General features: G+C 37.4%; 1 protein-coding gene across 4 annotated transcripts in view; it reads left to right on the forward strand.

Annotated features, from left to right (window-relative positions):
• Positions 1-27,123, forward strand: part of LOC113531032 (mediator complex subunit 13L) — a 92,895-nt gene that overhangs the window by 54,587 nt on the left and 11,185 nt on the right. The window contains exons 5-16 of one of the 4 annotated variants that reach the window (XM_053230221.1): positions 15,416-15,567; positions 16,562-16,753; positions 17,592-17,756; positions 19,276-19,423; positions 20,641-20,745; positions 21,711-22,367; positions 22,442-22,649; positions 23,765-23,843; positions 23,922-24,046; positions 24,586-24,688; positions 25,933-26,150; positions 26,856-27,025. In XM_053230221.1, the coding sequence (XP_053086196.1) occupies positions 15,416-15,567; positions 16,562-16,753; positions 17,592-17,756; positions 19,276-19,423; positions 20,641-20,745; positions 21,711-22,367; positions 22,442-22,649; positions 23,765-23,843; positions 23,922-24,046; positions 24,586-24,688; positions 25,933-26,150; positions 26,856-27,025 (2,322 nt within the window). Of the gene's footprint in view, positions 1-15,415; positions 15,568-16,561; positions 16,754-17,591; positions 17,757-19,275; positions 19,424-20,640; positions 20,746-21,710; positions 22,368-22,441; positions 22,650-23,764; positions 23,844-23,921; positions 24,047-24,585; positions 24,689-25,929; positions 26,151-26,855; positions 27,026-27,123 lie in introns of all 4 variants that reach the window. The other 3 variants (XM_053230219.1, XM_026921488.3, XM_053230220.1) reach the window with 3 other exon arrangements.

Below are 27,123 nucleotides of genomic sequence, written 5' to 3' on the forward strand. Positions count from 1 at the left end.
GTTATAGCAACGATAAACGGGAAGCGTAAACTCCTCTGTCCTGAAGACTTTGCTGGAAAACTTAGCAAAGCACCGTGACTGTTACAAAACACTGACACCTGAGACTCATTCCGTAAATGTTAAGTAAACGTTTCCTAATAAAAAAAAAATTACCTCATCAACCATTATACATTTTTCCTTGTTAAATAAAACACGTAAAAAAATTTAGTTATTTCTAGTCTTAGATTATGCGGCGTCCCTGTGAATGAGCTTCTACTACAGCAACAACGGCATATTAGAACATGCACGTTAATGTAAACCTGTCGTTCATGTTACAGCCTTGACCATGTGGTTATACGGAAATAACGCACAACTTCTGACTAGAGAATTCAACCTTGTTGTCTTGTGGTACCAATACAGTCCACTGATGTTAATTATGTACTTATTTAATGATAGCTATGTCGCACATAAGTTTTATTTCACAATAGCGAATTCAAAATATTTGTGTACTAGCACAGTGATGTTGAAGTCTATCTATCTATCTGTCTATCTATCTATCTGTCTATCTATCTGTCTGTCTATCAAACCTCAGACATAACTACAGACTTAAGTGCTATTCAGAGAGCTTTTGCATGTGTGGGGCGGAGTTTGCCGAAAATAGAGGCGTGTCTCAGTTATGCTTATTTCTGACCTTAAATCTTTTTTCCCTTAAACATATTTTTAAATATATTTAAAAAAAATAACAGCAACAGGGAAACTGTAATCTGTATGGAAATAAATTAAAATGAATCTATAATATTCTGTATGATACATTTTGAAAGATAAATGTTTGATGCTGCTTTTGTGGTTTATGCGATGTGACAATAAAGTAGCGTTAACGCTAATTTCTGCTTTCTTAAAAGCAGTTTACCATTAAACGCAAAGAAATGTGATATTTAAAGGAATTCATCTGCAGCCGAGTTTTTGTTACTTGGTATATAATTATGGTTACAATGCTCTGATATGTTTCGCACCTTTCCCCTCTAACATGGTTGAGAGAAATGTAAGCTCGTCCCTTGCGGTGGAACTCTTGAGGTGTTGTCTTTGGAGTGAAAGCGTTCCCACCTCTCGCCGCTCCTCAGTGACAATCCTCAGCAGTGTAGTGTCACAGCAGTTCGCACCATGTGGCAGAGGAGTTTGCGAGCGTTTAGTCGTCCCCTGGAGGCACCGGTGGCAACAAGTTCGCAGGTGGGGGTGCCACTCGTGGCAGAGTGTGTGACGAGGATGACAGTGTGTGAGGGGGAAAGGGTGCCAGACGGTCCAAGTGTGTGAGCGTGTAAGGTGTGTGTGTGCTGCAAAAGAGATAATGGAGTCAGATTAGTAGGCTGTCAGAGCAGCTCATTTGAGCGAATGTGACTTGTACGAGTTGGCATTTGACTTGGACTGATATGATGAAGGGTTATTATTAAACCTTATAATTGTGATTTAAACGTTTTGTGTTTTGTGTTCATTCCTTCTTTTGTAATGCCGAATCGAGCTCGCCTGCTGTGTTGGAAATATTTCTGCTTTGATGAAACAGGATAGAGGCATGACTGTGGCCTCAGATTTTTCTTTGAAACTGGCCAGGAGTTGAGAGGAATGTTCGTTGGAAATCCAGTTTAACACCGGGGGGAAAAAAAGCACAGAGTCAGGGTTGCCATGTATTCAGTTTTCCAGCCGAAGTGATCTACAGGTTTATTTTTTGTCTGTGGGTTGTATTTTAGGCATTTTGTGTATATCAGATTAATTACAATACTGTGCAAAAGTCTTAGGCACCATATTTTTTAGTACAAACTTTGTTCTAGATTATTATTTTATGACTTCTACATTATCAAATCAGTACAAAAACATTTTAGATTTCCAAACATTAGTTTTAAAGCATAAAATTAAATGTTAGAGAAAAGTGTTTGTATATCAGTAAAGAAAGCAGCAGATTCCATAAGAGACACTTTTCAGACAAAAAAACATAATGAAGGCTGCTGGGTTTTGCTACAAAAATAAGAAGTAAGTGTGACAGTCAAAGTCTCCAGAAGAACTGTGGCTGCTTCTGCAAGATGTTCAGTAACACTTACAGCTCATTTCCTTATAAAACTGCACACACTGTACCTGAGACTAATTTTTTTAAAAGCAAAGGATCATTCATTTATTACTGTTTACTGCTCTTTATAGTATTTTTTTAACTGTAGAAACATTTAATTTCATTATTTTTGGAGGCATCTTTGTTCTCCAGCATTTCTTTGCATGTGCCTAAGACTTTTGCACAGTACTGTATATCTCCATGTGTATATCATGCACTAGCACCATGCCGGGTGATCTCCACATAATCTAAGCCTAATAAATAACTGATTTAAAAAGGTCTTGTTTTTTAACAGAGAAAAATGCGTAATCACTGCTATGGTGAAGCTTTCTATTAGGAGATGTTTATTTAAACTTTAAGGACTCTGCAGTGTCAGTGCTTTGCAACAGTAAAGTTTTTCCGCCATGGGAAAGTCTTCAGAACATAGAATGTGCGCGTTATGGTTGCCCTATAACATGACAAGCTGCATTTTTTGTAGTATAAACTACAGGAGAGAATAAAAAGAGATGCAGATCTAAGTGATAACAGGAACTAACTTGTTTCTTGGAAGTTACATTGAACATAAACTTTAAAAGTATCCATAACATTGAAAGTAAATCTAAACGGATAAATACTTTGATGTATCATTTGCTAATTTTTTAAAAATGTAATCGTTAGCAAATTGCTGTGGTTTAAGAGAAATAAAACACTTTCTAGTGATGTTATTGGAAAACAATTATCTTCTAGGTGGTAACAGTAACTCCGCTTCATGTCGGACCACACTTTTGTTGATTATTTTCCTACAACAGCACACCCCTAGTGTTTTTATTTCTAATAGATAATAATATGAGCCGATATTAGGGGCTTGGTAAAAGGACTGTTTACAGAAACGGCATGTTTGAAGATTATTTTTAAATACTACAGTAGGATGTTGGACATTAAAAGCAGCGTCTAGGGATTGAAATGGAAATATTTTGAGAGTTGGGTTTCTAGATGTGTCACTTGTTAGACTTGTTTTCCTAGTGCCATTGTTCTAAATGACAATAGCGTTATTGGTATCCCTTTTCTCCAGGAGATTAGAAAATACAAGGAAAAAATATTCTAGTGATATCCAGAGAGATTTTGTTTGTCCTCATGTAACAAATAGAGCAAATATATTATTAGAGTTATCTTTTCTACTTAAATGTTTTTTTTTCAGTTGTCACACAGTTGCTTTTGTTCATTGTATCTTTCTCTGTCTACACACACACACACACACACACACACACACACACACAAATGGAGAAACATTAGAGACTGTTGCAAGCTATTGTAAGCTGTAGTGCTTCTGTCTACATTTTTTTTTATTATTATTTGAGCTTCTCTTCTAGTAAGACCTATCAACAATTCCCTTCACTGTTATCTCAACAATTTATCTTCATTTGTTCATTTGTATCTAAAGCTTCCATTTTTATATTCGACTGAGTGAGTCTCGTGGTTTTTCATAAGGTAACAGAAACAAAACATTTTCTGATAGAGGAAGGGTGAAGGAACATGAAAGCAAAGTTTTTTTAAGTGCGCTGGACTCGCGTAATGGTTAACGGCTGAGCAGATGTTGTAGCCTGCAGAGGAAATGGTATTACAGTTTTTTTTTCTTTTGGACTCATTCTGTCTTTAGAAAAAAAAAAAACATTTTCAAAGAAAGAAAAGAGACGACAACAATAGCTTAGTGATAGTCATTCACAAAGTTAATTAGGGATAGTAAAATTAAATCCAGGAGTGATTCAAACCATAACTAAGCACTGGTACTGAGGTAGATTTCCCTTCATGCCCAAGTGTTAACCAAATATTATCCAGAATGAAAAGATCATGTGTTGTAAATGGATACAAATACAGATATGAATAAAAAAAAACCCAAAAAACTTGCCAGAAGGTCATGGCAATGTGGGTGAGACTAGACTGGACTGGGGTCCCACTAAAAAAGATGCGTGAACATGCAGGTGAGAGCGAGTGGACAGATATGAAACTTGTGTGACAGAAGTACCACCATTAACATGAACATGTGGTGCTTTACAACTTCCTTAGTAACTGCCTGGTCAGGATTGGGGTGGCTTAAATTAGGCTACTAGTGTACTTATATTTTTGGGAATAGAACCAGATAAATTTGTTGGAAAATATCACAAACAGGTGCAAACAAAAATAACAACGGCAACAGCTGGATTAAGAAAAACAGTCCTGCCCACATCTCTGGTTGAGACCAGTTATGAACTGGAGTGATGTAGCTGAGGTTGAGGAACTGTCAGGGCCAGAATTCACAACCCAACGCTGACAGAGCTGCCACTTCTACCTCTATTTTTTTTATTCTAGTGGTTTAGGCCACGCCCACTTCAGGTTTAAATGCAGTTACAGACATGGGTATTTGGAGCACTATACAGATACAGATAGTGACATTGTATTACACCCCTATGTTAGTTATAGTATCTGATAACATTTCCATAGAGTACAAACCCGGAACATTCCATGTGGTCGCTGGTTTTTAAATTAATGTTGTCACTCTGGAGAAAAATCACAGTGATTATGTTTTTGCATTTTTTATTACGCTCAATGAAAAATTTATTTGGATTTTGATCCCTGTAATTTTTATAATCCCTGCTGCAGATAGATATGGATTTGGATTAGTAACTGTACTGTGCTGTATTAGAAAAAAAAGGTGAATTATCTTCCTGGTTTTAAAAAATGACAAAAATCACCCCTTTGCAAAACTACTGTCCCCTCAGATTAATGATGTTATGTGATATTTACTATTATTGATTTATGAATTCAGTCCAACTTGAGGATTTTTTATGTCAAACCAATAAAATTAGGGTTTGTGTAAAGCACAAATGCACATGCTGAGGAGGCGGTTATGTAGAAATCAGGGTTGCCAGGTTGGATTGATTGTTTCAATCCTTCAGTCAGGGTTTAAAACCTTCCCACTTGACCACAAATAATCTCAGACTGGATTTAAAGTATCAGCACAATTATTTGTTTCCAAATCAATTGGATCATAAACAATGAGACTCGACGAAACCATGAGCAGCAATCTGGCAACCCTAATTGAAAAACACTACCCTATCATAGTATACAGTAAATAAATGATGGAGTGAATGAAGCATGAAATGAAACATGAATGAAGTAAAAGAGAGAGGATAAGAATCAAGGATAAGAGGACTATCCTCAGTTCTGTCTCAACAACACAGCAGGAGATCAGAACATGTCTCTCTTTCTCTCATTGTCTCTGTGTCTCTCTCTCTCGTCTCTGTGCTTGTGACTCGCTTTGAACAATAAGGACTGATGTTTATCCCTCATGGGAGTGGAGCGTGTGTTGGAAGTGAAATGAAGACACCTTTTTTGTGAGGCGTGATGGCAGTACCGGAATGTTTATGCTCATACAGTGTGTGTGAACACACATGCAGGAGTTTTCTTTGTGTATGTTGTATGATTGGGGAGAGATTGTGTGAATATAAGAACAGCAGTGGCGGGAAGCTGAGATTTGCTGCGCTTCCCTGCTGAGCTGCTCGAATGGGGAGAGCTCTGTCATTAGGGTATGGAGAGGAGGGGGATGTTAAACCCACCTGATTCTTCTCTGCTTTGACAGCTTTGTCTGTGCCACACTATCAGCTGCTGCGCCTCCTGCAGGGTCCAACACAGAGCCAAGCAGTGAATTATTGAGCAGCCTGAGAGAGAGAGAGAAACACACACACACACATGCCATTCCTTAACACTGAGAAATCCGTATGTGCCAAAAATATGCACACACACACACACTCACTATCTGTCTGTTTTTTTTTTCTTTATATCTAATCCTTTTTTTCTTGTATGCTAGAAAAACCTTTTATCAGGGCTGCTCGTTAATTTTTGGATTTCTTGATTAATTAAACATGCATCAACTGCAATCATTTTTTACTTTTCATACATATGGTAGCTTCAAGCTGTACAGCCACCTAGTAAAAAAGATTAAAAGATAATACAAAAAAAAAAACAAATTTAATTGCAGGAATACAATATGAAATAATAAAATAATAGACCAGATAAAATAAATAAAAGGTAAAACATAAAAATAAATAAATTCTAAATATAGACATACAGAATAAAATGAAACATACATGAAGAAACTGTAAGAATTTAAAAAGAATGAAAAATAATAAAACATATAATAATTATTATAATAAAATAAAATGAAAAATTCCTGTTAAAATGAAAATATAAATAGCAAAGCAGAGGAAGTACTTTTCATTGAATGCTACATTAGAAAGATTATTAAAAGAGTGTACTGATTTTCTTTTCTTTTCTACTAAATATACATAATTTGTAGTCATTCTCATGAATTGTCTTTATAGTTGCTAACACTTTGTTTTAAGGAAGACATATGAGGTGTTAATTAAAGTCTTGTTCTTTGTTCAGTAAAGGCAAAATTAGACACTTACAAATTACTATTAATTTTATTTACACTCTTTATTCATAATATTCATAAACACTTGTATTAGTTCATAATTGGGTATCTGGTTATCATCTAATTTCATATCTTATTAGAATATAATTAGCAATATAGGTGGCATTAAGTGACTTCTGCAGACTTCTGAAGGCACTACAAAACGTGTCCCGTATCCTAGTATCCCAGTAAATGAATATCCTCATATACATTTTGATATTAATTCTTTAAATTAAAATTCAAGTGATGTTCAGTTAATGCTCCGTAGTGCTATTTTTCATCAGAGACAAGACAGTTGTTATTATATATGGCTGAAAGTATGTGGACACCTGACCATTACACCCACATGTGTTTCTTCACCAAACTGTTGCCACAAAGTTGGAAGCACTCAGTTGTATAGAACGTCTTTGTATGCTGCTGCATTACAATCTCCCTTCACTGGAACTAAGGGACCCAAACCTGTTCCAGCATCACAATGCCCCTGTGCACATAGTGAGCTCCATGAAGACATTGTTGGCCAAGGTTGGAGTGGAAGAACTCGAGTGTCCTGCACAGAGCCCTGACCTCAACCCCACTGAACACCTTTGGGATGAAATGTACTGGAATGCCGGCTGCACTCCAGACCTCCTCGCTCAACATCAGTATCTGACCTCACTAATGCTCTTGTGGCTGAATGAACACAAATCCTCACAGCCACTCTCCAAAATCCAGTGGAAAGCCTTCCCGGTAGAGTGGAGCTTATTATAACAGCAACGGGATCTGGAAATCTGGGATGTTCAACAAGCACATATGATTTTCGGGTGTCCACAAACTTTTGGACATATAGTGTATTTTCAGCTTTGGTGGATTCTGTTTTGTGGATGCAACATATATCACATACTGGCATATATGATATAGACGCTTATAATATCTGATATGAAAAGACATGTTTACTGATACGTAACGATAGAAGTGAAACTCTTTGGTTCTTAAATCGGCTGAATAATTCTGATAATCAAAAAATAATCGTGATTGTCCTTTTAGATTTTATTGTGCATCCCTGATATACCTTACATAACTCGTAACTTATGACATGACATACTTTGTCCAGTAAATACCGCAAACACAGCCTACATCTGTAGCAATTCCAGTAATGACTTACACAAATATTTCTCCATAATCCCACCCTGTGAGTCACATTAGTAACCCGCAAACTCAATTACCCAGCGTCCATTTCATTGCAAAGCTCCCGGCTCAAAAGCAGGAGGCGCTGTAACCTCTGTAACGCTTAGTTAACTTTCATTCTCCCCCATTGCCCAGAGCGTGAGGACTACCAGCACATCTCTGAAGAGATGCCGCCTTCCCCACCCCTCCTCCTTTCTTACCTCTTTCCCTCCCTCACTCCCTCCCTCTTCCCTCCAGACCTCCTCTCCGCTGACTCTCTCCCTCCCTCTTTCCCCTCCTTTCTTTGTGTCTGGCAGTGCGCACTGCACTGTACGTTGGTAACAGATTGCATCAGACTCCCAGAGAGAGAGAAAAAGGTAGAAGTAGAAAGAAGACAGGAAAAAGCCTTATAAATGGATTGTGCTGATCAGGATAAACATGCTTTTAAATATAAACACAGGACGTAGAGCAGCATATGTGCACAGAATTAGCAGTACAGTAATGTGTTAGTGGTGTCCAAAAAATAGACAAAATATGAACAAAAATAATATATTGCTATTATTATGTCACACATTACACCTGTGATATGCTTTACAAAATTGAGTGCAATTTGTTCAAAATTATGCAAAATATCATTTAATTAATTAATAATGATATGAAATAATACTTTTATAAACTGGTATGTGAAAATCCAACCACTGGGTGGGTTATCACAATAAAAAAAATACATTCTGAAATCCAGTGAAAAATAGATTTTTGTGATATGCAAATTATTGCTTATTTAATGATACCTATAGCCTCACTTGCATAATAATTTTTTAAAAGAAAATTCAAAAAACAGAGCACTTAAGTTTATTTTTGGATCTGACCAAAAAAGGAAAAATACATCTTAAAACAACTTGGTGCATTATTTTGAATATAATAATAATAATGCTAATAATAATAAATTATTATAATTAATTAATAATAATAATAATAATAATAATTATTATTATTATTATTATTATTAGTAGTAGTAGTAGTAGAAGTTTTTGTTTGTTTATCTATCTATCTATCTATCTATCTATCTGTCTGTCTGTTTGTTTGTTAATGGTCAATGCCAATGTCACACTTTATAAACACACTCACAGAACTTATCTGGCTTACCAATACTATTAAAAAAATGCTTATTTGTGTATTGCCGTGGCCAGCCTGGTGACAATCATGAATTAATTAATAATATATCGTTCATTCTTATCATTCAGACGTTTTCTCTTCTCAACAGAATTAGAATTTTTATTTATGTACACTTTGATGTTTTAAGCGCTGCTAACCCACAGAGCGTGTCTTTACTGCACACAGTCATGCCTGCTTTTGATGTGTGCGCATGTGTGTGTATGTGTGAGTGTGTGTGTGTGTGTGTGGACAGTTTTCCTAGCCTTCTTTGGCTGGAGGGAAAGGAATGACATTGAGACATTAGCCATCTCCTTGGCAACAGACATCGGGTGTCAGGCTACATCACGGGGTCACTCGGACACCGAGCTGCTTAGCTGGCTCAGGAAAAAAATGCATTAGCCATGTGTTTACGCATCTGAGGACAGTTTAATTCACCTTTTATCTCCATAACTCTGTACATTGTAATGCATATACACATCTAGACACTGTTTTAGTTTTTTGTTTAAGAAGCATTCTGCATTATTAACTGCCGCGTGGTTTAATCTAAACAGGCTGCTAATTGTCCTGGGAGACGCTGTGAGGAGATTTATTTCTGCTGTTGCTTTATTGACTAGCAAACACACACAGACATTATCTCTAATCACTTGTATCTTATAAATATTATCATTATCTCATACTTATCTCTTATCTATTTTTACTTCATGCTGGATTGATTGGGGGAAGAATTGTAGCGGAGATAATCACCTCAGTAAAATTGTTTTGTTATTAATTTCATTGCTGCAATTTAGGACCTCATTGTGTGTAAACTTTCAATCAGCATGTTTTTGAGGAAGGAATTACAATTATCTGTCATCTACATAAGGGTGTTCTACTTAATCTGCGGTATAAATAGAAATAATCAATCACAACCTGTCTATCAAAAGGAAATGGGCAATATGAGATAAATAGCATATCACAATACTTGACATTTCTAAGATACACAGTATGTATCATGATATAGGTTTGCTAACAAAATAGCATTTTTTTCCTTTCAAATACCATGAGTTCCTCAAAATACTTTTGTTGAATGTCTACAAAAATAAATGATTTAACAGTGAAAAGGAGGGACAATCAAAATAAAAATATTTATCAAATTAGAACTAATTACAAGAAATTTGTTTAAAGATTCATTACAATTTAAAGCTTCATTACAAATTTTTTTTAAATTAAATCAGCTGCTTTTAGAGTCTGTAAAATCAATACAAAAACAAATATTAGTCCTCTAAAAACTTTATTGAAAGATATTATTATACCCATGATATCTCAGGAAAATTTATTATGACATAATTGAACATTATGTATAAATGTTATATCATCATATTTACCAGCCATAAAAGTGAGCTTAAAAGTGATTTTATAACACTTTCACTTAAAAACAAAGAAGTTACTCATCCATGGCTGGGAGTCAAAGAGAGCAAAAAGATGTGGTTGGCCAGCTTCACGTGTCTCAGAGGAAGCACGTTAGCCTTCAGCCTCCTCCTTGCTAGCTGTCGTATGATGGGGAGAAGTGGCTGGTGGGTGGGAATTGGCCAAAATTAAATTTGGGAGAAAATGGGGGGAAACAAAGAAACAAACAAACAAACAATTTACAAACAATTTTACAGTACACAAAGTAGCTAGTAATTAATAATTAATAGGCAGGCGTGTGGTAATTACAAGTAATTCTGTTACATACCATAGATATGTTAATGCTCAACTTATTTTCATAATTAACCTTTTAGTATTAGGGCTTTTCTGTTTGCTATTAGTAACCTCGGTAGCATATTTACTTTGACTGCAAGAAACAACCATTCTTTTTTTGCCATTTTTATGTGGCAGGTTTGAGGTGACTATCAAAGGACCAATCAGAATTAGCCGTCTACCACAAATACATATAAGTTTATCAAATTCTGCTAAAAGAAACACACGAAACAGGTCTCCAGCCTAGAAAATGATCATTTTCCCAAAAACAGCTGTATATGCCTGCAGCTAAATCTTCAAATGCACCCAAAATACAGTCAAACTTCTGATGTGGACAAGATCTCGAGATGCCATCAGGATGTTACAGTCTTCATTATGGGTGATGAATTAGTGTTGTGGAATTTCGTCTACAGTGCTACAGCCGTGAGTTCAGGCAGGAGACACGAGACAGACTCATAAAGATTATTACAGCTTTGGACAGCTCGCTGCCTCGAACGCTTCTTTTCTTTTTAATGCTATAACTATAAAAGCACACAGTAGATAAGATTATATTTCTGACACATTATATGGCGAGTAATAGACTACACTTTGGATATGATCTCTACTGCTGTTTAATCCCAGTAGGCAACTTAGTTCACTTCAAGTTGAAGTCTATTGATTAGTGTCAAAATTTGGAAACAAAAGCCTCAATGGCGCACACAGGATAGCCTGTGAGTTTAGGTAATGTTTTCCTCAAATCCAACACATGTAACTGATTAATCAGCTGTAAGTTTAATTGATTAAATGCTCACATAGTATTAAGTCAGCTAGTAGGTGTGCATTGTCCATCATTAATTTTACTTCTGACGAGAAACAGTAGTAGCCAAGAAGTATACCCTGCAGTCCACCATATGATTTATACATATCACTTTTGTTTAAAATGTATTTAAATTTGATTTATATGTTACATGCTAGGCTTCCTTCATTGGCTGACTAGCAAAGCAAGCTAACTGTACTAGCTATGTATACTCACCAGAAGCACCAACAATCTCTGCTACATCCTTCCAAGCTTAATTTTTCTTTGTAATGTCTCTACACACATTTAATGACATGATAAGATGAAATCATTGTTATAGGTTCTTCCATTTTTGTGGATCAAACAGCAAATGGGAACTAATTGCAGGTAGGATTTAAAGTTATGAGTAGGGAATTGATAAAACATCTGACCACATGTTTTTTTTCTCACTTCTTGTGTGATTGCGTAGTCACACTCAGTCATAAACAATGAGGCCAAAACTTGACACTAGACAAATATACATAAGCTATACATGACATGGAACACACACACACACACACACAGGCTGCTGTGGATGGTAAATGGCACAGTCATTTCCTGGCATCTCCGGCTGTACCGTTTCTGATGGATTCTAGTGTGTAGTATAAATTGTGCCCAGTGCGAGTCTAATAATGCATGATGGGATTTGTGTATTAGGCATGTAGTCATAATGTACACAATGCTGTTTTTTTTTTTTTCAATTGTACATTCAAAAACAAGAACTGGTACAAACTGGAACAAAATCGAACTTTCTGTACTGGAACAGGAAATTTTGTTACCCGGACATGGTGGGTTGCTCACAAGGTACTGCGTGACATGTTTATTGCATTCATTTATTGTCAGTAAATGCTTTCTTCTGGTCAGGGTCACTGTGGTTAAAATGACTAATTTGTTTATATTTTGGGAAATAGAACCAACTAAGCTTATTATAAAATATTGTGGGCAGATATGAACAAAAATTAACTGTTCACTATTCAGAACTGCTGGACTGGGGTTGGATTGTCTGTGAGAGCGTGCGGTATTAGTCAAGAGTGTCAGCAGGTGGGAGTGGTCAAGAGTGTCTGCGGGAATGGGTGGGACTGGTAGAGAATGCCTGCAGGAGCAGGTGGGATTGGTCAAGACTGCCTGCAGAAGTGGGTGGGATTGGTTAAGAATGTCTGCGGGAGCAGGTTAAATTGGTCAAGAGGGAGTGGGATTGCGCAAGAGTGCTTGTGGAAGTGGGCAAAATTGGTCAAGAGTTTCTGCAGGAGCAGGCAGTATTGGTCAGCAATGCCTGTGGGACCGGGCGCGATTGGTCAAGAGTGTCTGCAGGAGCAGACGGGGGATTGGTCAAGACCTGGGAGCAGGCAGGAGTGCCTGTGGGAGTGGGTGGCATTGATCAAGAATGCCTGCGGGAGTGGGTGGCATTGATCAAGAATGCCTGCGGGAGTGGGCAAAATTGGTCAAGAGTGCCTGCAGGAGCAGGTGAGACTGGGCAAGAGTGTCTCTTGGAGCAGGCAAAATTGGTCAAAAATGTCTGTGGGGGCGGGCAGAATTGGTCAACTGCCTGCGGAAGCAGGCAGGATTGGTCAAGCATGCCTGTGGGAGCAGGCGGGATTGGTCAAGAGTGCCTGTGGGAGAAGGTGGGATTGGTCAGAATTCCCTTGGGTGTGGGTGGGAGAAGGATTAAGAAACAGTCCCATTCACACCTCGAGATGACAGGGTGGTGTCATCCCTCCAAAGTTAATTATTTTCCAATAACAGCAAAGTGGTTTGACTTTTATACCACATTAATTCACTGTCATAGCTTTTATCAGTTTATAGTTACATTTAATGCTGTGGAAGGTCTGTGAAACAAGTTCCTTTTATCACTTTTATCACAACTATAAACAGTCGTTCTCTCACCAGTCTTTTTTCTTTATCTTGTAGCTAATAAGATGAAAAACAGCAGCTTGTCATATTACAGAGAAATCAGAAAGTCCTTTCTCCCGAAGGTTTCTCTATTGCCAGAGCTGTGCGGTTATGAAAAACTAGCCATTAACTTCTGACCTTTCAGATCCAAGAATTTAACAGTGCTTACATCTTTATATCACCTATATGCAAGTTATTCCTGGTTTTACTCAAGTGAAAAATGTGTATACATCTTACCATCACTCACAGTCTTTTACTGTAAAACTCCATAAAGGCCACACATGAGAGCTCTTACAGTGCATGCGATGCTATCCAAAGTTGAGAGAGCAGTGTTATTATCACTCTCACTGATAACTTGTCTAATATTTTTGATAAAATCTGGGATTAGAGCGATGTTGTCTTGGGGGCAGGTATACATGCAGATAATTGATAGACTTGCAATAATTAGAACTCCTTCAATTCTATTCTGGCATGATGTGACAAATAATGCTCCTATACTGTTTTTAACAAGTCCTCTTCTACTTGCCATCATCATTTCCCTATGAGAGGAATCTCAGTCTTCTTAAGGCATTAAGGCATTTTAGTTTATCAGGCATGAGGGATTGACACAAGATAACAGTAGACTGTAGGAGCTGAACTTAGTCAGAAGTGTTGTAATCCTGTTCAAATATGGCCAAAATGTCAAGCAAAGCTGTTTAAGTGTATGTGATAAAACCTTGCCAATTCCCATTTGCTAGCTTGGCATACACTAACAGACCATAGTTACAAACCTCTTTTTGAGCACAAATGCTTCTGCATAACAGGCTAAAATGTGCTTATGATTGGGTATAGCTGGGCTGGTCAACAGGAGAAAGAGGAAAGACATCCCGTCCATCCAGAAAGGACAACATTAACACTTTCCTGTACTCAGTGGGGATTAATGGGGTTACAAGTATGCGTGTCTGTGTTACATGTGTACAACTAGCTATGAGGACCCAGAGGTCCAGACATTTTGGAAGGTTTATTTATTTTTTTATAGTTTTTAAATTTTTTTTTGCTCCTCACATAGCTTATATACAGAGAAATCTTGATAAATCTTGATAGTGGCAGAACATAGTCTACTATATGGAAAAGCTCAAATTCCAAGACCCAAAGAGCAGTGATCATTGGTTCTCAACTGACCTGTAGGTTTTGCTGTGCTTCCAAATTTTAACTTCTTCTTGAGAGGTATGCAAGGCACATATTACAGGTGAGATATGATATGTGATATAGTTTTGTGAGGACACTTGGCTGCTTGTAAAATGCAAACATTATTATTATTATTATTATTATTATTATTATTATTATTATAACTGTTGTTGTTGTTACTTTTTCAATTTAGACTACTTGTAACATTGTTAGCCAAATCAGATTGCTAGCTGGAGTAACGTTAGCAGACTGGGTTTAGCTACGAGTTCCTTAATTGAATATAAATAAGCACTTATTGTTTTTAAGTTGCTTTGCATGATGTTACTCATTATTGACATACTACAAGCGGGATAACATTCACTGTATAGATGGCATTGTATCATGGTGTAATTCAGAAAACGTAAGTTGTCTTGTAAACCACAATATTTAACTCATTCAAGTTAAATGGGCTAATTAGCATCAGAGCAACTAACTAGCAATTGATGCAAGGAACTAGCAATTGATGCAGTGCACATTATGATGTATTAACTATGACACATTTCTGCAATGTGAACATCACTACAATTTTGATCCTGGTTACGGGCATCTGCTTCTGCATATTAGCTTTGTCTAATACTCTAACAGGAGATTTTCCCATTGGCACTCAGCATACCCATAAATAGATCCTCATATGGTTCTAGCACAGAGTTGGACTGGTACATGGGAAAAAGAGGATGAGTGTAGTATTTCTTTTTATTGTTTGATTCAGACTCAGCATAAATATAAATTAAATGTGAATATAGGAGGAACGCTTATACAAATATACATGTGTGTGTGAGAGAGACTGCGGCTGTGTGCTGAATCAGCCTGCTGTTGTGTTATGTCTCCAGTGTTCTGTTGTTCTTGGTGAGCTTGAAAAATGCTTATGTGCCACACAGATTACTTCAATTGACTTTGTGCTTATCGCCCTCTTCTGGACACATGAGTACATTAGTACATGAAATGACATCCCCCTGTTTTTTTTTTTCTCTCTGTGTTTTTCCAGCAGCAGTGAGCACCTCTCCTGCTCCTTCTCCTTCTTCCTGCATGGTGAGAGTAACGTGTGCACCAGCGTGGAGATCTCACAGCACCAGCCTGTCTACCACATCACTGAGGAGCATGTGCGCCTGGCCCAGACCTCCAGCAGTCCCATACAGGGTGAGATGTACTCAAGTTACACTTTTCTGCCTCTCTGAAAGTACATACAAAACTTAAGCGCATGGGGCATATGTTGTTCACAGGCCACCATACTTTTCAGACTTAAAAATAGTGATTTAAAGAAATGTCATGGGCTGTATTCAGAGTTGAGTTACGAACGTAGGTACTGAGGATTTAATACAGAAATTGCACACACCGGTATTCAGACCTCAGACATAACTACGGACTGAAGTAGCTAAGTGAGAGTTACGCACGTGGAGTTATCGCAAGAAATCGGCTTGAGTGATGAGCAGTATTAAGCGCCACTGTCTGGCAGTTTACCTTAACCACAATATGTCACGCTGAAATTTATGTTTTTGTTGTAAATACAGTCAAAAAACTATGAACATGTTAAATACATAAATATGACATTATTTATTCGTTAATTAATAATATTGTCCCTTTAACCTTCACAAAAATGGGTGTGTGTAGGACATCACGTTAATAGCAGAAATTGCTTATCTCAAGGACTGATTTTTAATGGATAAAACACTTATGAGAAACACTTAAAGAGAGCTGTAAGAGTAGTAGATAAGTGCTGGATCAGCTTATCCTTTAAACCGAGGGTAAAAGAGAGCACTTAAATTAACTAAAACATTGGCATTATTTTATTAATTTGCTAAAAAAAATCAAAATAGCAGATTAAAAGCCTGAAAAAATACCCTAAATCCTGTGCACCCATTACGATTTGATGACTTCGTGGCTTTATTACGTTGTGCATACAGTTGCCTGTTAGCAATATTGCCTTCATAGGTGGAACTTTGACTGAGCTTTTCATTCAACTGTTGTCAAAAATTTCTCTGCATGTCACATATAGCACTTGATTACTCACAATTAGGAAGACAGCTAGCTCTTGTATCTAAATTAGCAGACACATTGTAATCATGAACAAGCAGTCCTAGCATTTTAATGTGTTCATTTATCATGTTTGTTTGTCTCTGTCTCTTTCTTGCAGTGATCCTGAGTCCGTACGGGTTGGGTGGCACTCTGACGGGCCAGGTGTTTAAGATGAGCGATCCGGCAGTACGGAAGCTGATGGAAGAGTGGAGCTACTTCTACCCCATGGCGCTGAAACACAGCAGGGGCGAGCACAACAGTGACCTTAGCTACGACCCCCACAGCCATGTCGCTCTGGAGGTCATCGTGGGTGAGTGGCTCCACCTAGACAAGTTATACACACAGTCCCAGCAGAGTCATGGGATCAGGAAGAAGAAAAACATCTCTGAAACATCTCTGTCATTCGATGAGCAACAGTGATTACTTAATATAAATCCAACTCAACTGTGGTAATCATCATCAAGTATTAATATTATCAAGTGTCAATAATCAAGTAATCATGTATTAAAAAAAGTCTCATCATTAAGTAAATGAATTTTAATACCTGCCCTTCAGTTGTATTAATTTCAAATCTCCATTCCTTAAGTGACCTTCAGGCTGCAGAAAATCACAATGCGGGTGCTAAATTAAATATATTTGTATGGACAGCACCCTGTATCTTGCACGTTTCTGGAGAAACATCCCAAATTACATATTCATTCAGCTCGCAAAACGGCCAAGCCAAGCTATTTTGCTCATTTGAAAGAAGCTGTCTTCTGTAGATCCTGTTACTAAATTAGCTTGCACTGTTATTTGTGAAGGTTTTTAAGTTCTTATGCAAACCTTTAATAAATCAGAGTCTGAGTGTTCTTGAATTGCTCATTCTAAGCAAACAGCTGTTCTGTATTTATTAAAGGACAGCTTTTTAATCTTGTGTGGGCGCAGTTTCGTTTGACCTTTTAGGTGAAATAAGGACAGATGTCTTCTGTTTTAGTTGCCTTTTACTTAAACCAATATTAAGAAATTAAATTTACAACATTGACACAGGCTGCTATGTTTCTCTACACCATATTAGCAATATTTGTATTTCTTAGATAAATTTGTTCAAGCAACTCTCTCTCTCTCTCTCTCTCTCTCTCTCTCTCATATATGCTTATGTACCACTATAGGTGGTGTGAGGATGATCTACCCAGCTGCCTTTGTGCTCATTGCCCAAGCTGATCTGCCTGTGGAACAGCCTCCTCCTGCCCAGGGAGCTCAAAGTGGCACTAGAGACTCATCAAACTGCGGCATTCCTCTCACCCCTCCCACTTCCCCAGAGCAGCCTTGCTCCGGTAACACACACATAAACACACATATGTCAATTGGACATAAAAACTCAATACAAATTGCACATGATTTTAGTTGTTAAATAGGAGTGGGCAATATAACAAAAATATCTTATCACCGTACAAGTCTTACTCTCAGCAAACATTTCTGTAGACAATTATGTAATTGCCAAAAAAATCAGTGATTCAACAATGTAAAGAAGACCAAAAAATGTATACAATTTTAACATTTAATCAACTGCTTTTTTTTTAATTCTGACAATATGTTATCACAATATCGATATTCTATTGTCTTATACCACAGTATATTGAATGCTTGATTCTGATTGGTCAGAAGCACTGGCAGTTCTGGCAGCCGGGTTTACAGTATATTAATGTGCTTGTTCTAATATGTTATCGTTTTTATAGTAACAACTAGATGGAGTTTTAAAAAGTGTGTAGGCGTTAATCGTTAACATGGTGAAGATTTCTGTGAGGAGGCATTTATTTAATATTTGTGGAAGGAGTCTCCAGTCTCAGTAGTTTGTAACAGTCAGAGATAAAGCTATAAATTTATGTTTTCAAGGCGACTTTCACAAAGAATCCAGGACAGTTTTTGTTTTATTAACTACAAGAGAGAAAAAAGGGAGAGGATTGTGAGGGAATGAGTGTTTATAGCTGTTATAAGTAATAACATGAGCTAACTCATTTCACCTATGTTCTGCAACATGAAACATAACTATAAATGGATAGAGAGCACAGTGTCATTCTTTAATAAAAAAAATGTAACAGTAAGCAAATTGCTGTGGTATAAGAGGAATAAAACACGTCAGCACTGCACATCCTGTTTCTTTACAGATTGCCCAGCTCTAGAGTTAATATTCTGTAAGATCTGAACAGATGTTGTCTTGGTTTTAATGAAGGACTCATAACACTCAGCTAGTGAACATGCTTGAGCTTTCCGGTTTAGATGAACTAATTATTAGGTGGGCTGAAGACACTGATCAGCTCTTTACATTCCCCCGTAGATCCGAGTGCATTTCCTCTTGTCCCAGCCTCATTACCTTTCACCTCTGCAGTCTGAATGTAAACATGCTTAGTGTGCATTTCCTGTTAATGGCTCCAATAACGACCCACTGGCCCACATTATTACCTACTAGAAGCCATTATTAACCCTACAGTTCCCAGTGCACATGATAGTACATACTGTATATACACACTGATCTCCATAATTTGTAATCCCCTGTAATGCTAATTATTTGATAATCATCTGGTTCCAACTTTAAAGGGATGAAGTGTGAACAAGCTAAATGCTTAAACTTTGTAAGACGGATAATCTTGATTATTGTTGTTTGTAGCATTAGTATGTTTAGTGCTTGAGGGTCAATGAATGAAACTGATAAGCTTAAGATACTGTCACAGATACTGTTGTTGAATTGATTTATTGTAGTGGGAGGAGCAAGACCAAACAGCTGTCAAGCCTAAAACCAAATAAACTGTGAATGTTGTTTCAGATACAATGTTATGTGTTTGTGTACGTTTCTAGGTGACAGTGGTTTTCAGACCGCAGTCTCTAGCGTGAGTAGTCAAGAGAGCGGAGCCACTCACAGCCCAAAGCATTCGGAGAAAAAGCTGAGTAATCAGATGGTCCATCAAGCATGGAAGGAATGCTACATGAACCAATTACAGCGCAAGTACGTCTACGCAACATGTCGTCTTTTTTTCCCCTGTACATCTTTTTCAGCTTGGCCACAACAAAGAAACCCTAAAAGTTGACTATGCCTTTAGAAATAGAAATATACAGCAAAAAAATTATATCTTAGCACATTAGTCACATTTATCTAGTTTTTCCTGTTATAAGATTACAGTAAGCCAAATATAAGTTTATTAAACCTAGATTTCTAGAACCTATTTTTTTCTCCTTCTTCTTCTTTTTGTTTTTTTTACTAATTTCAGCTCTTGGTAGATGATTTTGCTAATTTTAATTTTTTTTTCTATAAAGAAGCAATATGATCTGCCAATAGAATAAGAAAATTTAAAGCATAGAAATAAGTAGCAATGTCTAGAAATAAGCTTAATAAACTTATATTTGGTTTATCACAATATTATAATAGGAATTTATAGGACATTCTTTGCAGTGTAGGTAAGATGTAAGCTTTAGGAGGCAACATCACAGTTTTGTCATGAAATTTTATTGTTTCAGGTTCAATTTTATTTATTTACTTTACTTTTTAAATAAAAGTCATCCACATGATATAAAATATGTCATCTTTAAGTTAGGCCAAAAGCTAAATGGCTTCCAGTTCGTGCTCTGTGTTTTTGTTTGCACACAGACATTCTCTATTTTCAGTAAGGATAAAATATTGGCACACATTAAAACATTACAAGAAACTCACTGTTGTGGTACATGTGATAACGGAGCACACGTTTTAACATCAAATAAGTTTTATTCAAATTGATTCAAGAAAATCAATGTACATTTCCAGCAGTATTTTGCTATTTTTGCCTATTAATATTTATCAGTGGTTAGCCCACAACCTCCTGAGAACTTCTCCTGCTTTCTACTGGTACTGTAAGACAAGAAATGGACACATCATCCAGAGTATGGATGATCTTAGGGTTAGATTAGTTACAGAGTCATATCATATTGTCTAGCATCATAAAATCAGTGTTAGACTGTACCTAAAATGAGGTATAAAATATGACAGGATTACAGAAATCCCTGCTCTAGCAAACAAGGCAAATTTGCAGTACATAGTGACAAATCCCAGTCAACATGTAGAAAGCTGAAAGGATGTGTTTCATTTACTGTTTGAACATAAACATCTTTCAAGTGTTGCTTTAATGATATAGTTATATAATGCTCCATAAATATACACTAGAGTGCTTCTCTCTTCTTGCCTTGACACAGATGCAATCTGTCGAACGGCATGGTGCCAAAGAAGGAAGTAACAAGCGAGGTGGCAGTGTGGGACTTCACTGACCCGGGGGAGAGAGCCCCATGCAGCTGTAACAGGTGAGCATTCTTCCTCACCTGCTCTGTGGTCTTCCTCATCACCCTTTTAAATTTGGCTTACCACCAAATTCAGATATACTGCACTTCATATGCGATGATTAATTGCTTCTTGGATTGGCTACCCTAAATTGCAGTATAGAAAATGACCAAGTGACAGACTGACTGATTTATTCAAAGATCAAGTACTTCAAAACATGTGTTTCAAAATCATCAGCACCTCCACAATTGATATTTGTTGAATAACAGCAAGAAGCCTCTTCCTATAATGTCTAATAAGGTAGGAGACATTTGTAGAGGACCTTGGACATTCTTTAATGTAGAACATTTTTAATAGTTGTATTAATAGTACTGTTTTACATATAGAAGATTAAATGAGTAAATAAGAAAAGCAAGGCATTATGTGTACTGTGGAACACTATTCCAGAGTTTATGGATGAAGAAAAACCTCTTCCACCAGCTGAGCTGTGAGTGATCCTTAGTGAAGTGTTCGTAATGGGATATACTATTTCAGGAGATCAGCAAGAGACATACATACACACACACACATATATATATATTTGTGTTTATTGGTGTCATTATTTGCGCAAAAATCTATGGCCAAGTTTTAACCTCCTGGCAGAGCCAACCAGGTCTGGAGCTATTATTAATGTCATTAGTCTTCACAAGAGCTCTGGACAACTGCCTAAAAAATCCCAAAGCATCAGTGAATCACTGAGTCTGGGGACCAAATTTCACCATATATACTGAAAGTTCAACATATGGCCCAATGGTTCGATTTAGGTCTCGTCTGATCTCAACGCAATTCCATTTGTAGTTCCAATTGCCATCAGGAAATGCATCTTTTGTGCAACCCTTCCAATAAGGCCATCGTTTCTGCAAGTGTATTAATAAATAGATGAGTTGCTCTATGGATTTTATACAATATGTCTCCCTATTGGTGACCTCTTGTTTTTTTACTCTTGAAGGTTGAGGCAGCAGTCAAAGCAGCAGCAAGCAAATGGCTTCTCTGCCAATTCCCAGCCCATTACCAACCCCTCTTCCTCTTCCAGCTCTTCCTCCTTATCCTCCTCTTTACCCCCACCTTCTACACCTAAAAGCAAGACTGCTGACAAAGCAGACAAGTCTGACAAGGTGCCCAAACGGGCAGCCATAACCCCCTTCCACCACCGCCTCTCTGTAGACCAGCAGCCATGCCCGGAGCAGGATGCAACTCCCGGACCTCAACTGGTACTCGCAGCCTTGGACACTTCTCTGGATACCTTGCCTGGCTGCAAGTACCCTAAACAAATGTTCACTGGCAGAAAAGGGCCTGAATCTCTCCTCCATTCTCCAGTATCACCACTACCACCTACACTAAGCCCACACCCTAGGGTGCAGGACCCTGAAGTTATGGAGGCACCCATGGATGTTTCCCAATGCCTAGAGGGCACTTCCGTGCCTACAGCCCCGGAAATGAGTGACACTGCTCTGTACACAGCCTCTCTAGTGCCCAGAGAACCCAGTGGGGGCTGGTGGAAGAGTTACAGGACTCCCAGGGTAGACAAAGCTGAGTTCAAGCCACCAGAATTGCCCTGTGATATGGTGGAGATCAAAGCTGATGGGGAAGGAACTGCCTTGAAGAGGTATATATACACTCATATATAGATTTAGTGCTTAGATCTACTGCAGGTACAAATGACCTTGTTTTTGTCGCCAGTTTTTTTGCACAGACGCATAAGAGGTTTAAGATCTCAGAAGAGCGGCTCCAGGAGCACATGAGCACTCTGGGGTTCCTGCAGCAGCAAGGAGTTGAGGGGCTTGGGGAAACTGGTGAAGATCCCTATGACTTCAAGGAAGGGGACATTGAGTACAGCTTCCCAACCTCCAAAAGACTGAAGAGCCGAGATCCAAGTCGGAAAGCAAAGGTCAGGAGGGTGTGTTTGTGGTTTTTAGGAAAAGACAAAGATTACGATGTAGAGCTTTGGTTGAACAATAATAGAAACTTAGAAAAATAAATATTTACATGCAAAAAAGGTCTAATTTAAAAACTTTTATTTATGTTGACTTAGATCAGTGTTACAGTATATCTGATGAGTAGCTATGCAAGCAAAATTGTTTACATACTTACCCGAATGACATTTTGTCAAAAACGATATCCACTAGGGGGTAGGTCAGAGCTGAAACAGCCCTGACTAGCATGTTTCCATATCAAGTGCTAACATGTTAATGATTTCACAGCAATTGTTTACATTTGTCAGCTCTGTTAGCTTTTGTTTAAACATTTCAACTGTTGTCCTGGTCATGTTAATGGTTATGTTTTAAATATCCTACTATGATGTTAAACTGAAAAGTCTTTACTATGGATTAATTGAAAAGATCTTAATGTTTAGCATGTAGAAGAGACTTTAGGTGCGTTTGAAGCCTGCATTTATTATTGACGCCTACGTTTTTTACAGTTAGCAAGTACCAGTGTGCCATTTTTTTTCATCATTAAATTATTTAGTAATAAAAAACAAAAAACAGCTATAACACCACACACACACACATACATACATACATATATAAATATGTATAATATATTACCACCTGGAGCATTGCAACATTGTTTTGTACATTAAGTACATTAATTCATTAATTCACCATCTTTGTAGGTGACATATTTTGTGACAAGAAATGAGATACAAAAAACAAAAAACAAAATGAAAATGAGACCCAATAGTTACATTTTTTGTCTTTTTTAAGTACTGTGATCTGCTATAACATTTTAGCACAGGCTATATTGCATGAGATTATGCTGAATCTGGGGATACATAACTCTACTGTCATAAGTGACAACAAGATGCAAAACAAAAGATGATAAAGAAATGCAGATAGGTCTTAATGTAGGATGGAAAGGGTTAAAACCATATATGTTACACTGTACATGCTGTATTCCCTGCAATTTTTATGGTATGCTAGACTTTTCTAATGAATTGACTCTGGTATGCATTTTGTATTTGTTATTAAATTTGGATAGCTTGAATGTGTGTGTTTTTCTAAGGGAGAGGAGGTCAATGGCAACAGTGCAGTCCCTGAAGGGAAAGACGCCATGTCCATTTTCAGCTCCGCTCCTAAATTTGGTGAGTCTGCAGTCTACGAATTATCCATGCATAATTCAGGAGCTGCAGACACTCTCATTGAATGCTGTCTTGTTTCAGCAGAGGAATTGGCTCAGGACGAGTCTGGAGGAAAGGCCAACCCGCCTCTGACCAGAGAGAAAGATCTGATAGTGCTCATATCTGACTTGGAAAACATCTTTGGGGAGGAAGAAGATGATCTAGGGGTGAGTGACTGCTTAGAACATCAATATTATACTAATAAAATCTGTCAGTTATTAGCTTCAGAATTAGTTTAACTACGCCAAGTTTCTGGAAAACGTAACAACAGATTAGTAGCTTAATTACTTTCATGACACAGTGCAGGGTTTTACGAGTGTGACTGTGAAGTCATGTGATCATGAAGTCATGAACTGAGTATAATGGGAGCTGTAGTCTGCAACTTTGGGAGTTGGGAGTGGACTCCTGGCCGTGACAATTACTCATGTAGTTTTTGTGTTGTTATAGTTACGTTATATTCTTCAAGGTTAAAAGATATGATTTATGCTATTGCTGTTTATACTATGCTATGAGGTATGATTTATGCTATTATTTCTTTTTAATAAATCTCTTCAAGCTACTACTACATTTTAATGTAAATGCTTTTGTCTGTTTTTTAGCTTTGTTTTTGGAATTTCTCATGAAATGAATATTTCACTGTGTCACATATGTGATTTACAGAATGGCCGGAAGATTGTTAAACTTGTCCAATTTGTCATCTTTTCAGACCACTTTTCCTAATCATCAGCAGCCGTCCAAGAATGTGGTGCCAGGAGCTGAAGAGCGCCCCCTGGGGATTGATGGGAGAGTAGCAGTGCCATATCCCTCAAGTATGTCATGTTTGGAGATCTTTTTGGTTTTTTTTGTATCCTATAGGCGTGATACGATAACACTAAAGCCACAATATGAGACATATCCCAATACACGCTTCATGAAATGATACTGACATGAGACAAACACAAAACATTGCATTTTAAATTGTAATATATATATATTTTGTAATGACAACAAATCATTGCAGTATCAATACAATTGAAATGTTCAATTTAACATAGTCTATTGAATAACACTGATAATCTATAGGCTCTGAAATTAGAATAGGATGTAGAACAGAATAGGGGAAAAAAGCTAATAGAACTATTAAAGTGTGTGCACTATTAGGTAATAACATTTATTATACTGATTATAATAAAAGTGTTTAATGAATGCATTCCTTTGTTTAATGACATTTTATTGGCTACCTGCTGCTGTGAAGAAAAACAGGATTAGCCAATTGGGATGATGCATTTTTCCTGTTTCTGTTTGAAAACTACTGGCCAGACAACTACAATACACTATAAGCACAGAGATATGGAGGTGAGAGCCTGTGAAGTAGCCTGCTGGAGTTTACTGCAAAAGAAAAGTAGAATAGGATTTATAATATAAGGTGTAATTTTCCCCTATTATTAGTTAATTTAATCTTTTTCAGTGGAACTCTCATAAAGGAATTTATTGGCAATGTTATTAATATGGAAAGATTGTTTGATGGTAGATTGTGCCGTAAATGATTACATAACAAATTCGTGTCATCACTGCTCCTACTGCTGTCAGATGTCTATTTTAATGCACAGGTGTGTCACGTTTACCAGTTTAATTGTCCAGATCTGGAAAACAATTGTTATTTTATTTTGTATACTTCCTCATCCCACTGAAATTAAAGTGAGTGTGATTCACATCAAGTGCAGCACACGGGCGTTAATTTTACTCTGCGTTTCAGACCACAGTCAAGCCAGCTGCGGTTGAAACCAGAATGCACCTATATATGGTGGTTTACAGTAACTACCTTCAGATGGCTGTATGTGTATCTATATTCCTATAGATATCATATCTACAATATTTAACTATGAAAACATGAATTTGGAAACTACACAAGAACTCCTTTATCCACCATTTTAGAAATTGGCTCTAAATTTCTTAAAAGCCTGGATAGAAATATTCTAATAGTATAGAGAGTGGACTTGGTAAGACTTGTGAAGAGCTATTTTCTTTTTCTTGGCTTATACTCTTTTATGCTCCCTCTTGCTCATCTCAGCAGTAGCAGAGCTTCAGCGGATGTTCCCCACTCCTCCCTCTCTGGAGCAGCACCCAGCCTTCTCCCCAATCACAACCTACCGTGATACCCCCAGCCAAGAAACCCCAGCACCTTCAGCAGGACACGAGCATCCCCTCAACACACACACCAACAGCCAGCTTAGTGACTTCAGGTCTGAGATGGATGAGAGTGTGACAAGCCCCAAAGCAGAGGACATACGGGTGTGTATATGGCCTTGAGGAATATTTTTTTAAAAACACACACTTAATACACCTTTACGGTCTCTTATTGTGCATCATAAGAATTACATGTAAGGAATAAAACATGATGGAACTTGATGAGTTGATTATTTTCCAAAATGTTTTATTCCACTAATATCACAGCAAATTGCATACAATGCAGCTAAAAATGCCGCTTCTCATGTGACTGAGAAACTGGAAATTCCTGTCCTGAAGACTTTCTCATGTCAGAAATCTTACTTGTACTAAACACTGACACTGGTGACTCCTTCCATAAATGTTAAATAAACATCTCCTTACAGAAAACTTCACCATATCAAAGATAACATGTTTTTAATCTGTATATTATTTTTCTATTATGTGATCGTCTGCCATACAAGTAACTGTGAATGAGTTGTTACTACAGAAATGATAACATACTAGAACAAGCACATTAATATAAACTTATGAATTGCCTTGCAACTGAACTACTGTCAGAGCTGATATTATTTAAAATTAAAGAACACCTTCTGGCCAATCAGAATTGAGAATTCATCAGCCCAGTGACATAATAAACAGACCACAGAAGATGTTATGAATAGTCATCTATTTTTTAAAAGTTACTCATTTAAAGTTACTGTCAGAATCAACACCATTATTTGCATTACTTACCTTTTTATTTCTGTACCATGTCCTCCACCCGTCCAGCCACAGATGGGTTGTTCCATGTTTGCTCCCCTCCGGACATTACCCAGCCAGTGTCTTCCCCCACTGAAGATCCCTGAGCAGTGCTACTACAGACCCTCATGGTCCATGCTTCCCAAGATGGAGCAGTACTGCCTCCCAAGCCAGGCTCCTTTTGTACCAGATGGATATGTGTAAGTTTGCTGACTGCATAAAATTTTGCAAACATTTTGATGGAAATATCAACACCATCATCACATCTGTCCAGGATGGTTCTTTGTATCAGGTCTGT

This window comes from Pangasianodon hypophthalmus, chromosome 27, assembly GCF_027358585.1.
Source record: "Pangasianodon hypophthalmus isolate fPanHyp1 chromosome 27, fPanHyp1.pri, whole genome shotgun sequence".
Lineage (NCBI taxonomy): Eukaryota > Metazoa > Chordata > Actinopteri > Siluriformes > Pangasiidae > Pangasianodon > Pangasianodon hypophthalmus.